This window comes from Aotus nancymaae, unplaced genomic scaffold, assembly GCF_030222135.1.
Source record: "Aotus nancymaae isolate 86718 unplaced genomic scaffold, 86718_ANA_hifiasm-v0.15.2.pri h1tg000124l, whole genome shotgun sequence".
In the NCBI taxonomy this organism is placed as follows: domain Eukaryota; kingdom Metazoa; phylum Chordata; class Mammalia; order Primates; family Aotidae; genus Aotus; species Aotus nancymaae.
In genome coordinates, this window is record NW_026988539.1 from 363,086 (window position 1) to 379,277 (window position 16,192).

Sequence of the window (16,192 nt, forward strand, 5' to 3'; positions counted from 1 at the left end):
AGAATCCACCATCTGCCTTTTCTGGCTCCAGAGCTGCCCACATCCCTGGGCTTGTGGCCTCATCACTCTGACCTCTGCTTCGGTTGTCATAGCTCCTCTAACCCTGAACCTCCTGCCTTCCTCCCACAAGGACCCCTGTGTGGACACTGGGCCCCCCAAAAATGGGGACCTCCCTATCTCAAGGGCAGCTGAGGAAAACCCCAATTCCATCCGCAACCTTGATCCCCCTGGACATCACCTCGTCACAGATTCCAGGGATCAGGACACAGGAGCCTTTGGGGGCTGTTACTCTGCTTACTAATAAACAGAGGGCCGGGCATGGTGACTCCTGCCTGTAACCCAGCACTTTGGGAGGCCAAGGAGGGGGGAATCACTTGAAGTCAGGAGTTCGAGACCAGCCTAGCGAACATGGTGAAACTCCATCTCTACTAAAAGTACAAAAAAAAAAAAAAATTAGCCTGGCATGGAGGTGGGTGCCTGTAATCCCAGCTACTCTGGAGGCTGAGGCAGGAGAACCGCTTGAACCCAGAAGGCGGAGCTTGCAGTGAGCCGAGATCGCGCCACAGCACAAAACAGGCATTTTTCTCAAAAAGGCCAATGTCATGGGAAATCGATCGCATGTGGCATCCCTGCCCCGTGCCGGGGGATGCCGGGGACCCAGAGAGAATGTGGCCCCAGCTCCCGTGGCTCAGTAAGTGCTTCTCTAATGAAAGGGTGGGACACTGCAGGGTCTGGACGGGCCCCAGCCAGGGGCCACACCACACTACCAACAGGTTTTTGTTTTTTTTTTTTTGGAGACAGAGTCTCATTCTGTTACCCAGGCTGGAGCACAATCGTGTGATCTCAGCTCACTATAGCCTCTGCCTCCTGGGTCCAGGCAATTCTCCTGCCTTAGCCTACCATATACTATATATATTTCATATTTTTAGTAGAGACGGGGTTTCACCATGTTGGCCATGCTGGTCTCAAACTCCTGACCTCAGGTGATCTGCCTGCCTTGGCCTCCCAAGGTGCTGGGATTACAGGCGTGAGCCACTGCGCCTGGCCGGACCCCCTACTCTCTCTGGGCCCAATTTCCCCTAAGGGAAACGGGACGGGAGAACCCCACGTGAAATGCACTCAGTCGGCCGGGCGCGGTGGCTCACGCCTGTAATCCCAGCACTTTGGAAGGCCGAGGCGGGTGGATTGCTTGTGGTCAGGAGTTCGAGACCAGCCTGGCCAACATGGTAAAACCCCGTCTCTTTAAAAAAGAAAAAGTAAATATTTGAAAAAAAGAAAAGAAATGCACTCAGTCCATGCAGCAAGACCATCCTTGGGGCGGGGTGGGGTGGCTCACACCTGTGATCCTAGCACTTTGGGAGGCCGAGGCAAGAGTATTGCCCCAGGTTCGCTCCAGGCTGCAGTGAACTGTGATTGCTCCAGCCTGGGCAACAGTGTAACACCCTGTCTCCAAAAAAAAAAAAAAAAAAAAGACAGTTTTGACAGGCAGGTACTTCGGCTGGAATTTCTCCCCTCGGCTGCTTTTGCTATTGGTTTTTTCCATTCTTGATTTTCCCATTTATGGTGATTATATCTAAAATGTCTTTTTCTAAATAAATGCCTCGAGGCAGTGAGGAAGGGGGAAGGCGGAAAGGGAGACGATTAAATTTTTTCAAAGAAAAATCCACCCGCGGCGGCTGTTACCAGGACGGATGTGGGAGACGCTTTTCTTTCTTTGCCGGAGCAGGGAGAGGGTGGAGGTCTGCCCACAGTCACCCGGCGGGGCGCAGCGGAGCGGAGAGGGTCCTCACCCACACTCCACATTCGGGGCCCTGGGATGGGGCGGGGGGGCTGCTGGGGCTTCTGAGATGCTGCTGCCGGAAGGGAAGCCACAGAGCCCTCTTGCACTTCTCCGGGGACAGCTGTCACCGTGTTCTGTGCCCTCCCCTAAGGTGGGCAAGCTCTGCCCCCATCTCACAGGGCTCCCCACTGCCTCCCACCCCGGCCTGGCCTCTGAGGCTTCGGCCTGCCTTCCACCTGCGCCCACCCGGCTGTCAGCCCTGGCGTGACTGACTTTCAGATGCCACCTCCTGGTCTTCATCCAGGCTGTTCCCTCCGCCCGGGATGCTGTTCCTCTGCGGGCAGGCGGGGGAGGGGCGGCCCCAGAGGGTGGGGAAGTGTTGCCGAAAGGCCCCCCACCCCTCCCCGGGCTGCGGTCTGACAGTTGGCCGGACCTTTTCCTGTCGGCTGCTGGTGCTAGGTCAGACCCCTCCTGCGAGGCGGGGGGCTGTGGCCATTGGGATTTTGTCCCCGAGGACCCCTCCTCCCTGGAGGTCACACCAGTCTTGAAGGTAGGGGGCTCCTGGAGCGGGGAGCTGGACAGAGGCAGCCACTTGTCGAGGTTGGGGGTCTGGGCAGGGGTGGGCTGGGGCCTGGCTGCCGGCAGCCACCACACAGCTGAGCTCTCGGGGATGAGGCCTGAGCATGGATGCCTGGGTCCCTGGACACTGTCTGCCCCGCACCTGACCCCCAAAGGCCTGTCCTCGGGCTGAACATCTGTCCCCATCCCAAACGTGCCGGAGCGGGGGCAACCTTCCCACCACCCTGGAAGATTCACTGCCTCCTGATTTGAGGCAGTGGGCCCAGAGAGGTCAAGAAACCCACTCAGGATGACACAGCAGGGTCACGACCGGACAAGGGAGTGGAGCGTGGGTGCCCCTGTTTCCCCAAGGGCCCTGGAGCGGGGAGCCTCGGGGTCTCCCATCCCCCCGAACTCACGCACCCCTCCCCACATCACTCTGCACGTCACCCCACACACGCCCCCGTCTGACCTTCCCGCAGCAGCATGAGCAGCCCGGAGCCACCCACAGAGCCCCCCGAGCCTGACGATCCCACGGGGTCGACGCAGCCCACGTACAGCAACCTCGGTGAGCAGCCCCCCGGGAGCCCTGGGCTGGGGGGAGGGCAGGGAGCGGCAGGGGCGGTGTGCCAGGCACCACGGTCTCTGGGAACAGCAGCAGCTGGTAAAATGAGAGACCTCAGAGGAAGGCCCGGAGGGGGCGAGGGCTGAAAAAGAACCTGTGGGTTGGTGGGCGGGGCTCGGTGGCTCACGCCTGTAATGCCAGCACTTTGGGAGGCCAAGGCAGGTGGATGGCTTGAGCCCAGGAGTTCAAGACCAGCCTGGGCAACATAGTGAGACCCCATCTCTATAAAAAATACAAAAAAAGGCCGGGCGTGGTGGCTCACGCCTGTAATCCAAGCACTTTGGAGGCCAAGGTGGGCGGATCACCTGAGGTTGGGAGTTCAAGACCAGCCTGACCAATATGGCAAAACACCATCTTTAAAAAAAAAAAATACAAAAAAAAAAAAAATTAGATGCACATGGTGGCACGCGCCTGTAATCCCAGCTACTCGGGAGGCTGAGGCAGGAGAATTACTTGAACCCAGGAAGCAGAGGTTGCAGTGAGCCAAGATTGTGCCATTGCACTCCAGCCTGGCAACAGAGCGAGACTCCATCTCAAAGAAAGAGAGAGAGAGAGAGAGGCTGGGCACGGTACTCATGCCTGTAATCACACCCTGTATCCCACACTTTGGGAAGCCAAGGAGGGAGGATCACTTGAGGCCAGGAGTTCGAGACCAGCCTGGGCAACATAGTGAGACCCTATCTCTAGAAAAAATACCAAAAAAAAAAAAATTAGATGGTCATGGTGTCAAGCGCCTGCAGTCCCAGCTACTCAGGAGGCTGAAGTGGGAGGATCCCTCAAGCCTGGGAGGTCAAGACTGCAGTGAGCCATGAAATAGAAAAAAACAAATACCATTAAAAAGAGAGTGAGGCGGCCGGATGCAGTGATTCACGCCTGTAATCCCAGCACTTTGGGAGGCTGAGGCGGGCAGATCACAAGGTCGAGAGATGGAGACCATCCTGGCCAACATGGTGAAACCCCATCTCTACTAAAAATACAAAAATTAGCCAGGTGTGGTGGGGCACCTGTAATCCCAGCTACTCAGGAGGCTGAGGCAGGAGAATTGCCTGAACCCAGAAGGCAAAGGTTGCAGCTAGCCAAGACTGTGCCATTGCACTCCAGCCTGGCGACAGAGTGAGACTCCGTCTCAGAGAGAGAGAGAGAGAGAGAGAGAGAGAGAGAGAGAGAGAGAGAGAGAGAGAGAGAGAGGCTGAGCATGATAACTCATGCCTGCAATCCCACCCTGTATCCTAGCACTTTAGGAGGCCAAGGATGGAGGATCACTTGAGACCAGGAGTTCGAGACCAGCCTGGCCAACATGGCAAAACCTATCTCTGCTAAAAATACAAAAATTAGCCGGGTGTGGTGGTGCACACCTGTAATCCCAGCTATTCAGGAGGCTGAGGCAGGAGAATCGCTTGAACCCTGGAGGCCAAGGTTGCAGTGAGCCAAGATCGCGCCACTGCACTCCAGCCTGGGCGACAGAGCAACTTGGTCTCAAAAAAAAAATAAGGCCGGGCGCCATAGCTCAAGCCTGTATAAGCACTTTGGGAGCCCGAGGCAGGTGGATCACCTGAGGTCAGGAGTTCAAAACCAGCCTGGCTAACACGGTGAGACCTCGTCTCTACCAAAAGTACAAAAATCGGCCGGGCATAGTGGCGGGCGCCTGTGGTCCCAGCTACTCAGGAGGCTGAGGTGGGAGAATCGCTTGACCCTGGAAGGCGGAGGTTGCAGTGAGCCAAGATTGCACCACTGCACTCCAGCCTGGGCAACAGAACGAGACTCCGTCTCAAAAAAAAAGAAAAAGAAAAAGAGAAGAAAAAAGCGAGAGAGATGCCTGCCCAAAGCCACGGAGGTCAATAGGAGTCACTGAGGGCTGGGTGGCACCACTCTCTGAAACTGATCCGTCCTCCTATGAGCCTCAGTTTCCCCTTCTGTGACCTGGGGCTGGGATCCTCTCCTACAGGGCACAGAGCAGTTATTATTGTCTTTTTTTTTTTTTTTTTTTTTTTGAGACAGGGTCTCACTCTGTCACCCAGGCTGGAGTGCAGAGGCTCCATCCTACCTCATTGCAGCCTCTGCTTCCTGGGCTCAAGCAATCCTCCCACCTCAGCCTCCTGAGTATCTGGGGCAGCAGACACACACCAGTGTGCCCAGCACATTTTCTTTTTTTTTTTTTTTTTTTAAATAGAGACAGGGTTTCACCATGTTGGCCAGGGTGGTTTCAATCTCCTGACCTCAGGTGATCCACCTGCCTCGGCCTCCCAAAGTGCTGGGATTACAGGCGTGAGCCACCACACCCGGCCCCAGCAAATTTTCTCTATTATTTATTTATTTATTTGTCTTTAACAAAATATTTTTTTAATCTCATCTTGAATTGTAGCAAAATATTTTTGTTTGTTTTTTGGTTTTTGGTTTTTGGTTTTTTTTTTTTGTAGCAAATTTAAAAAAAAATTTTTTTCAGAGACAGGGTCTCGCTGTGTTGCCCAGACTGGTCTCAAACCCCAAGCGAGACTGATCCTCCTGCCTCGGCCTCCACCTTCCTAAGTGCTGGGGTTACAAGCGTGAGCCACCGGCGCCCAGCCTTATTACTTCCATGTTAGAGATGGGGAAACCGAGGCTCAGAGGTGGAGTCACATGTCCCATCCCCACTCAGCCTGTCCTCAACCCTCCCCACTGTCTCCCCCTGCAGGTGAGGTCCGTGCGCACCTGCTGCCCTCCAAGGCCTGCCGCCTCCGGACCCCTGGGTCCCCCTCCACCGACCCACAGCCCCTGCCCCCACCCCTGCCCCAGAAGATCCTAACCCGGACGCAGTCACTGCCCACGCGCAGGGGCCTCCACCCCAGCTCCATCCAGGTAAAGCCGCCCCGGAGGCCCCTTCTGGGGTCCCACAGTGTGGACGAGAGCCAGGCCGAGGCGGGACCAGCCGGTCTCCCTGCAGAGCTGACCTTCGGTCTAGCGGACGCCCCGCTGCGCCTCTCCCTCCGCGATCTGCACAGCCCGGAGGCCGTGCTCGCTGCAATGGCTGCCCAGCAGCTGGAGGGCCTCCGCGCCATCTACGCCCGGCTCCGCGCCCGGCTCATGGGAGGCCACCCCGGGCCCTGCCGCCCCGGCCACGGCTTCCGCCTCCTGGACAGCTCGCCCTGCGCGGAGAGCGGGGACGCCCTGTACTACCGCGTGGTGCGCGTGCACGAGGAGGCCTGGCACATCCTGGCGGCCAAGGTGAGCCCCTCGCCCCACCTTCTCTGAGGCGTCCCCTTCCCATCTTAGCATAACCCAGGGCTTGTTACGCCCAGCCTTGTGTTAGTTCCACTGCACGTGGAAGCCGGGCGCGGTGGCTCACGCCTGTGATCCCAGCACTTTGGGAGGCCGAGGCGGGCGGGTCACTTGAGGTCAGGAGTTCGAGACCAGCCTGGCCAACATGGTGAAACCCCGGCTCTACTAAAAATACAAAAATTAGCCGGGCGTGGTGGCGGGCACCTGTAATCCCAGCTACTCGGGAGGCTGAGGCAGGAGAATCAGTTGAACCCGGGAGGCGGAGGTTGCAGTGAGCCGAGATTGGACCATTGCACTCCAGTCTGGCGAAAGAGCGAGACTCCCTCTCAAAAAAAAAAAAAAAAAAAAAAAAAAAGGGCGAGGCGCGGTGGCTCATGCCTGTAATCCCAGTACTTTGGGAGGCCGAGGCGGGCGGATCACCAGGTCAGGAGTTCGAGACTAGCCCAGCCAACATGGTAAAACCCCAGCTCTACTAAAAATAGAAAAAATAGCCAGGCATGGTGGTGCGTGCCTGTAATCCCAGCTACTCGGGAGGCTGAGGCAGGAGAATTGCTTGAACCCGGGAGGCGGAGGTTGCAGTGAACCCGGACTGGGCAACAGAGTGAGACGCTGTCTCAGGGGAAAAAAAAAGGAATACTGGAGACTGGATAGTGGGTAATTTACAGAGAAAAGCGCCTTAATTGGCTCCTGGTTCTGGTGGCTTCGGCTTCTGGGGAGGCCTCAGGAAGCTTCCCGTCATAGTGGAAGGCGAAGGGGCAGCAGACGCGCCACCCAGTGGGAGCGGGAGGAAGACCAGGGGGAGGGCCACACACGGGGACACAGCCAGACCACACGAGAACTCACTATCCCAGCCACAGTGCGGAGGAGACGGTGCTGAGCCACGCATCATAAACCACCCCCAAGAGACAGTCCCCTCCCACCAGGCCAGGCTCCACCTCCAACACGGGGGTTACAGTTGCCATGAGAGTTGCTGGAGACACATCCAAACCATATTAGACTTCATTGTTTATTTATTTATTTATTTATTTTTATTTATTTATTTTTTTTTTTGAGACGGAGTTTCGCTCTTGTTACCCAGGCTGGAGTGCAATGGCGCGATCTCGGCTCACCGCAACCTCCGCCTCCTGGGTTCAGGCAATTCTCCTGCCTCAGCCTCCTGAGAAGCTGGGATTACAGGCACGCGCTACCATGCCCAGCTAATTTTTTGTATTTTTAGTAGAGACGGGGTTTCACCGTGTTGACCAGGATGGTCTCGATCTCTTGACCTCGTGATCCACCCGCCTCGGCCTCCCAAAGTGCTGGGATTACAGGCGTGAGCCACCGCGCCCGGCCCGTTGTTTATTTATTTATTTATAGAGATGGCGGTTCACCATGTTGGCAAGGCTGGTCTCGAACTCCTGACCTCAGGTGATCCGCCTACCTCGGCTTCCCAGAGTGCTGGGATTACAGGCATGAGCCACCGTGCTGGGCCAGACTTCATTGTTTATTTTGCAACTAACACGTGAATCAACGCAGTCAACCCAGGAAACCATGTTTCTAAAGTGTGGGGCCACGGGTATTTCCTGCTAGCCGTTGTGAAAGCCCCTCCCACACCTCTCAGGGGCCCAGGATCTAATTTTGTTTGGGTTTTTTTTTGTTTTGTTTTGTTTTGTTTTGTTTTGTTTTTGAGACGCAGTTTCACTCTTTTTGGCCAGGCTGGAGTGCAGTGGCATGATCTTGGCTCACCGCCACCTCCGCCTCCCAGGCTCAAGTGATTCTCCTGCCTCAGCCTCCTGAGTAGCTGGGGTCACAGGCGTGCACCACCACGCCAGACTAATTTTGTATTTTTAGTAGAGATGGGGTTTCTCCATGTTGGTCAGGCTGGTCTCGAACTCCCGACCTCAGGTAATCTGCCCGCCTCGGCCTCCCAAAATGCTGGGATTACAGGTGTGAGCCACTGCACCCGGCCTAATTTTTTTTTTTTTTTTTTTTTTACACAGAATCTCACTCAGTGCAGTGGCATGATCTCGGCTCACCGCAACCTCTGCCTCCTGGGTTCAAGCGATTCTCATGCCTCAGCCTCCTGAATAGCTGGGATTACATGTGCCTACCACCACACCCAGCTAGTTTTGTATTTTTTTACTTTTACTTTTATTTTATTTTATTTTTTAGAGACTGGGTTTCACTATGTTGGCCAGGCTGGTCTCGAACTCCTGACCTTAGGTGATCCACCCACTTCGGCCTCCCAAAGTGTTGGAATTACAGGCGTGAGCCACCGCGCTGAGCCCAGGAATCTTCTTTGGAACTCACTGCCCAGGGACATTCTGCCACCATCTTCCTCCCTGGCTTAATTTTCCTGAAAGTCCTTACAGTAGGTGACTAACTTCCAAATTAACATGGACCCTCTGCTTCTGGAGGGATGCAGGCAGCCCCTCCCCAGCCGTAGTGGGGGCAGTTTGGGGTGCGGGGTGAGGCTTCAGGTCAGGTGGCACTGGGGCAGGCGGTGCTGGGAGGGTCGGTAATCCAGGTCCTGACACCCCCTCTGCTTTGCAGGTGCCCAAGCCCGGGGCGGACGTGCCCCACCCGTGGGGCCTGGAGCTGCAGGCCTCCCTGTCCCCGCACTTCAATCTGCAGGGGCTGTGTGGCCTGGTGCCGGAAGGCACGCTGCCCGGGGCGCCCTGGAGGGGCGCGGTGGCGCTGGCAGCGGAGGTGCCGGAGCGCACGGTGGCGCAGTGGCTGGCGGAGGCCTCCGCGCAGCCGCCGGAGGAGTTCGCGTGGGCCGTGGCCCTGCAGCTCCTGCAGCTGAGCGCCGCCCTGGAGTTCCTGGAGGCCCGGGGCGCCGCCCTGGTCGAGCTGCGGCCGGAGAACTTGCTGCTGGCAGCCCCGCGGGGCTGTGCAGCGACAGGGCCCCCGCGCCTGCTCCTCGCTGACTTTGGCCGCGTCTGCCGGCAGCCCCCCGGCCCCCCCGGCCCCCACGCGCCGCAGCTGGGCCGCCTCCTCCGCGTGCTGCTCGGCCTCGCTGCGCCCTCGACCTTGGCCGCGGGCCTGGAGCGCCTGGCAGCTCAGTTGACCCGCTGGCGGCCCTCGGCGTCCCGCACGCGGGGCGCGCTGCAGGCGCTGCTCTGGGGGCCCGGGCCTGAGCTGCGCGGCCGGGGAGCATCGCTGGGGCCCTGGCTCCGGGCGCTCGGGCCGTGGCTGCGGGTGCGCCGCGCGCTACTGGTCCTGCGCCTGGCAGAGCGGGCGGCAGGCGGGGAAGCGCCCGGTCTCGAGGACTGGCTGTGCTGCGAGTACCTGGCCGAGGCCACCGAGTCCTCGATGGGCCAGGCCCTGGCGCTGCTGTGGGACTGACCCCAACCCTCGGCGAACACACCTGCCCAGGCCTGCCCAGGAGGCAGGGCTGGGACTGAGGTCAGCGTCTCCGTGGTGGCCGGGACAACCCCTTCCTGCGGAGTCCAGGGCGAAGCAGAGAGCGCAGTGCCTGCGCTCCAGAGCCTCCTGCCTGCGCTGGCGATGGGGTTCAAGGCCTTCCCAGGGTGCAGCTGCCCGTCCAGGGCTGGGGGCTGATAGCCAGCGCCTCCTGTGTGGGGAGCACCTCCCTGAAGCCAGGCCCCCACACCTCTTCCAGGAGCGGACACCCCGCTGATCACTTCCCCAGCAGCCAGGGCGCTCTTCCGGCGGCAGGGTCTGTCACTGTCTCCATGAGAGGCCAAGACCAGGACCAGAGGCATCCCTGGCCCCAGAGCACCCCCCTGTGCTGAAGATGACCAGTGATTCTCGGTGTGTGGTGGGGAATTGCTGGATGGTGTCAGGGGAAGGGAAGGCTCCCTGGGACCTTAGACACCCGGCCCATCTCAGAGGGGTCTGGACTCACCATCCCTGAAAGTCCCCGTGGTTCTGTGCCACCTCCCCGCAATCCCTCCGCGTCCACCCTGCCTCCCTCCCTGTTCCTCCGTGACCACTAACTTCTTTCCCGCCCCCAAGCATTTGTAGAGACTGTTTCTTCTGCCACACCGTTCCAGTTCCACTTCCTCTAAACGAATAAAGGTTCCCCCACCGGGCGCCCTGCTAGCTCCTTACCCTGCGTCCTCTGCCCACTCCCAGCAGGCAGCACCAGCAAGGAGCATTTATTCCTCTCTCCTTATGCTACTGTCCCCAAGGCTGTGAGCTCCCTGGAGGCAAAGGCCAGGACTGGCACACAGTAGGTGCTCACTTAATACCACTGGATGATGGAATAAACAGGCACAGAGGAGACTCGCCAGTGGGGAACAGGAGTCTTCCTTCAGGCCTCTGCCACCTTCCACTGCCTTCCTGTGGCCTCCCTGGAGCCTCAGGGTTGCCCCTCCATTCCATTTCCCACGGCAGTCCTATGAAGTCCCTCTCCAGCTCAAACACTTCCCATGGCTCCCCAGTGCCCTGGAATACACACAGGGCTCTTCCCTTTTAACGTCTCCAACCCCACATTGTCCATCCTTGGAGGTACTTTCTGCTACCCGCCCCCACTTTGCCCACTTTGCCCAAGGTTTTTTTAAAGATCCGCCCACCTCGGCCTCTCAGAGTGCTGGGATTACACGCGTGAGCCACTGCGCCCGGCGCCCAAGTTGTTTTTTACGCTGAAAACAGCCCCCTCTACTATGCTTGACTCGTATTCAGCCTGCAGGGCCTCAGCTCCAATGCCCCTTCTCTGCATTTGCGCTGCCCTAACGAGCTGGGAGTGTGTGTCCAGGTCTGTCCTCCCAGCCGACCCCACCATCGCTCAGACAGCTGACTATCCCCCCCGCACACCGAGTCTACCCCAATCTCTTCCTCAATCCTCCTTTCCTCCTTTCCAGCCGGTATCCCGGCCACGCCGGGCCCTGACTTTCAGGGTGGTGCTTCCGGCTGCGGCCGGCAGGTGCCGCTGCAGCCGCGCAGTCGGCGCATCCGGAAGCGCTCCCTGCAGGCCACACCCCCACCGGAAATGCTCCTGCCCTGAACGGCACTTTAGCCCCGAGGCGGCCACTGACGCGGCGCCCCAAAAGGGCTGGGGACACCGCCCCCCATGTGCAGGCCCAGGCTGGGGCGGGAGGGGACGCGAGGCAGGAAGGGGCCCCAAGTGAGCATTAAGAGCTGACGCAGAGCTGACAGCCCGGGCCTCCCAGCCCAGGGAGTCTCCTCCGTGGGAAAAGTCCTCCAGCTGCCCAAGTGACAAGTCCCCTGCGACCCCTCCAGCCAGGGCCCTCTGTGGGCCCAGGCACTCCTCCTCACAGTCGCTGGCATTAACACCACGGAGCCACGTGCATGGGGTGTAATCACTTTATTGGCTTTTGGAGAATAGAAGGGAGATGAATACCTATCTTTCCAAGTTAAAAGACCTAAGACTGCTTCCAAAAGACTCCAAATAAGAAACTTCTCCAAGTACAAGGATAATCTGAATCATCTTAAACCAGCAATAAAAAAGTAAAATATAAATTTTTATTTAGAATTAAAGCAAATACTTCAGTATCACAAACACAATATTCAACTTCAAGAAATATACCGCTAATTTGGAGTGAGCATTTATTTGCACAATTACAACATGCGGACAAACCCAGGCGAGATGAGCGAGTCTACGGTTCCCCCCCACCCAGCTGATAGGGGCGACCCCAGGGGCTTGATGTGCAGCCCTGCTGCGGGTGCTACTCCTCCTCGCCGGAAGACTCTCTCTCGAACGTGTAGGCCATGAAGCAAGCGTCGGGTCTTTTGGGGACAAGGGGATGCCCCGGTCTCACAATCTCAAAGCCCAAAAAGCTGAAGGTCCGGAGCAAGGCGGCTGCGGGGGAGAGGCTGTCAGATGTCAGAGCCCCCAGTGCCCAGAAGCCCCTGCTGGGATGCCCGAGGGTATGGGGGCACGGAGACCAAGCCTGTGGGTTGAGAATGAAGGGGTGGGACGGGCACCCCTACAGGTCCGCTGCAGGAGATGCGGTCACCTACCTCTGTCCTCACGGTTCTTGTGGAAGCAAATGAAGACATGGTCAGCTCGCAGCTGCTCCTCAGCAAACTCCAGGAGAACTGCGAAGCTACAGCGCGAGTGAGCACCTTGACAGCCAGACCGACCCACCTGCCCACCTCCCTCCTGGGCTGTAACAGCTGCCCAGAGGGCCACTCTACTCTGGGGTCCCCCTGGGTCCAGATCATCTTATAGATGGGGCTGTCCTGAGACAGCAAGGTACTGAGCAGCACCCCTGCCCCAACCCACGTGCAACCCCCATGTCAGGAAAGTTCTCAGACACTGCCTGGCGTCCCCTGAAGGGCGGAATCCCATGAAGGGCGGAATCCCAGAGTGAGAACTTGGAGTGCACTTTTTTTTTTTGACACGCAGTCTCACTGCGTGATCTTGGCCCACTGCAACCTTCACCTCCTGGGTTCAAGCGATTCTCCTGCCTCAGCCTCCAGAACTGGGACTACAGGCGTGCGCCACCACACCCAGATAAATTTTGCATTTTTAGTAGAGACGGATGGGGTTTCACCATGCTGGCCAGGATGGTCTAGATCTCTTGACCTCGTGATCTGCCTGCTTCAGCCTCCCAAAGTACTGGGATTACAGGTGTGAGTCACTGTGGCCCGGCTGGAGTGACTTTATAAAAAGGGACCCTGTCCCCACCCACAAAGCAATGGCAGCCCCCATATATGCTGCCTGAGGGCAGTGCCCTCCCTCATCTGTCAGTGACCCCCTTGGGCAGCGCCCCCCACCTGCTCCCTGCACACCTGGGTAAGCACTCCCCACCTGTCCTCGCCCTCCTCGGGCAGCCCGACCTGTCCTCGCCTCTCACCTGTCCTTGCTCCCCTCGGGCAGCGCACCGCCCGGGATCTCGATGTAGAGGCTGCCGCCACTCAGCACTGCTCGCCAGTTAATGTGTTTGGCATCTGTGAGCCTGGACTGGACGTTGAGAATCCTCGTCTTGTCGTTGGACGTTAGTTCCTCTGTTACATTCAGCCGATCATCCTGCCCAGGGGACGGTGCAGCCCAATTCACAACCCCTCAATTCAGAAGCCCCACTCGCCCTACGGGGCTCCGAGACCCCGGCCACCCACCCGGCAGCACTGAGGCTGAGGCCCAGGCCATTATTCAGCTCAGGCAGGGCCTGAGCGTCAAGAGTCTACACCAGCTCTGACTAAACTCTGGGTTCCCAGAATTAAAACTAAATCGCAGGTACAGGGCAGAAAGGTGCACACGACGCGCCTGCGGCCCCAGAGCAGCCCCAGCGCACCCCACGCCACCGCGGCAGGCCCGACCCCATACTCACAGAGTAGAATAAGTTAGCTGAAAGATTGTGATCCCTCTGACTATTCCCTCGCCCACCTGGGATCTTCAGGGGTGGGTGAGGGGCATCAGGAGCACCACCGAGGCCCCGGACCCGGGTTACTACAGCAGAGGAGAGACACCCTGGAACTGCAAGAGACGCGGGTCAGAAGGCGGCGCCGGACTCCGCGCAGACACCTCTCCAGGGCGCGCGGGCGGCCTTCAGTCCCAGTCAGCCCCGGCCGGAGGACCCCGCCCCGCCCCACACCCACAGGCTTCCCGAGGGCATCTCTAACGCCTGCCCGGAGAACCAGGGTCAGCGGTCACGGAGCCTCGACTCCTCGGACAGCATCGCCCAGGCCTGCCCAACCCTCACTGGGCGCGGGTCCCTTCCCCTCACCTCGCCCCCGCCCCGGCCAGGGCTTCCCCTTTCCAGCCCAGCCACGGGTTCCCCTTTCCACCCTGCACTGGGGCCAGAACCTGGAACCCTAGCTTGTCCCGGAGCGGGGGGAGTGGGGGCCTGGCCTGACCTAGCGGAGGACGCGCCCCGCTCCGGCTCGCGGCCGCCACCTCCACCCCCCCGCTCCGGGCCCTCGCGGTTGCGTCATCTCTGCAGACGCGGCCCCGCGCCCCGGGGGAGATTTTCACAATCGCGCAGCCGGCAGCGCCAGCAGCCATTTGCTGCGCAGTGTAAACAGGCCCCAAAGTCGCCTCCATTTTGCACGGCCCCCAAACGGCGGCACCGTCAGCACCGCGGCCAAACTTCCCGATCGCCGGGGCTGAGTGACGCCCACCTAGGTGGACACCGTCGGAGAGGCTCGGCCGAGACCCCGTGGGCCCCCCAATCACCGCAGCTGGCATCTGCGCCCCAGGAAACAAGACGCGCGGTCCCGGGAGACGGCGGGGGTCTTCCCCCGGCGCTGCCGGGGTGTCAGGAGGCGGGGCCCCCGCGGAGAAGCCCTGGGTGCCGCCTACGTGCGCGGCCTCGCACCCCGCTTCCCGGGCCATCCAGCCCCGCTCGCTTTGGGGCGAAAAACGGGGCCCACGAGGTCGGCCGCGTGCGGAGGCCGCATCGGGGCGCGGAGGGGCCCCCGGGAGTTTACCCGCCGCGAAGCGCTCACGGCTCCCGCACCGCAAGCTCCAAGGCTGCGACTGAAAAGTGCAAATTCACCCGCCCCGCGAGCCCTGCGTAGCCTCGGACCAGCCCCCGACAAGGCCGACCCCGCCCCCAACCAGATTGTCCCCTTCGCCCCCCAAATCCGACCCACAACCCGAAGCCTCTCCCCTTCTCCACAATAAAGTCCCATCCCGCGAACCCCGCAAAACGCACACGCCTCCCCCAGATTCCCCATCCTGAGCCCAAATCGGACCTCCGACCTCACCCTCAAATCAGGCGCCCCGCAAACCCGAGTAACGACCGCACACCCTTTCCGAATAAGACTCCGGACCTGCGCCACGCAAACCCGATCCCCCGAAAGCGCTGCCAGGACCGGGGTAGATCCAGGCCCGCCCCGCCCCGGTGCGATCCCGGCCTTGACAAAGGGGCGGTTCTCGCGCGCCCGGGACCGATCTGTTGACCCGAGGCCGGCCCCCCGCGGGCCTGCGCGGCCGCCGCTTCTGGAAGCTTCGGACGGGGGCGGGGCGCTCACCTCTCACTGCTGCGGCCGCCGCGGCTGTGTAAGCTGAGGAGCGGCATGGTGAGGCTGGCGTGGACGGTGGCGCTGGGTTTATCCCCTTCCTTCTCTCTGGCGAAGCAGTGGCTGTTGAGGATCCGCTGCAGGGAGGATTTCACCATCCGGCCGCTGGGGTCCGAAACCAGGAAAACCTCCGCTGCGCCTCTCCGCGCCGCCGCCGCTGCTCGCCGTTCGCAAAATGGCGTCGTCGTCGCCGCCCGCCTTTATAGACGCCGCGCCCGGGCCACGCCCCCCGCGCCGCCCGGAACGCAGCCGCACAAGGGGCGGAGCGCGGGGCTGCCGGGAAAAAAAGTCGCGTCCGCCCCTCCCAGGGTCTGATTGGTGAACAGTGAGGGGCCAAGGGCAAGGCAGCTCTGGAGATTGGTTGTTGAGACTTGGGGCACGCCCCCACCTTCGCGCGTCACTCTGCGGGCGCCCGGGGGCGGGGCTGGCGTAGCTCGGGGTACGCGCTGCGCACGCCCTAAACCGTCCCCGCCCCCACAACTGGGCCTTGGGGCGGGGACGGCTCTTTGGGGCCGGTTTTTGGTGGTTTCCGAGTGCCAGTTTGTCCGTCGTGGTCCACGTCACCCTCCCTAGGGCCCCTTCCCGCAGCGGGACCCCTCCCCTGGCGGCTTGGGGCGACAAAGGCCCCCGGGTATTGGGGGGGGGGTCTCACCGCGCCCATCCCCCATAGGACAAAATTATTTCAAGCAACACCTGGTAATCATCGGTGATTATTATTATTATTATTTAATTTGGTCTTGCTGTTCTTAAAAAGCTTCCGATGTTTTAAAAAAGAACTTCCAATGTTAAAGATATTATTCAAAGTTAGTAAAATATTTCGTGTACAATTTGGACTCAAGCAAAAATTTTACTCCTTGAGGATAAATTCAGATTTTTTCCTGTGGAAACTAAAACTTACCCTAAGGAGAAGCAGTTAAAACTCAGAAACGCATCTCGTGTGTGAACTAAAATGTGGATCTCCCAAGAGAAAAACGATTTCTTTTGCGGTTAAGTTCGGTAAACTGTTTCTCCTGTGAGCTAAAATGTGGATTTATCCAACG

The 16,192-nt window shown here is 59.3% G+C and overlaps 2 protein-coding genes across 2 annotated transcripts; one reads left to right on the forward strand and one right to left on the reverse strand.

The window, feature by feature from the left end:
* Positions 1–2,250: 2,250 nt before the first annotated feature.
* On the forward strand, positions 2,251–9,545 carry PEAK3 (PEAK family member 3). Its single transcript, XM_064371241.1, has 4 exons — positions 2,251–2,330; positions 2,821–2,906; positions 5,635–6,164; positions 8,751–9,545. Exons 2-4 carry the CDS (start codon positions 2,825–2,827, stop codon positions 9,543–9,545), a joined length of 1,407 nt encoding a protein of 468 aa, XP_064227311.1. The 5' UTR covers positions 2,251–2,330; positions 2,821–2,824.
* Positions 9,546–11,475: 1,930 nt separating this feature from the next.
* On the reverse strand, positions 11,476–15,322 carry OAZ1 (ornithine decarboxylase antizyme 1). Its single transcript, XM_012435844.3, is given in 6 exon segments — positions 11,476–11,985; positions 12,147–12,232; positions 12,986–13,158; positions 13,460–13,546; positions 13,548–13,605; positions 15,105–15,322. Coding segments are annotated over 6 exon segments (684 nt in total). The 5' UTR covers positions 15,251–15,322; the 3' UTR covers positions 11,476–11,851.
* Positions 15,323–16,192: the final 870 nt, after the last annotated feature.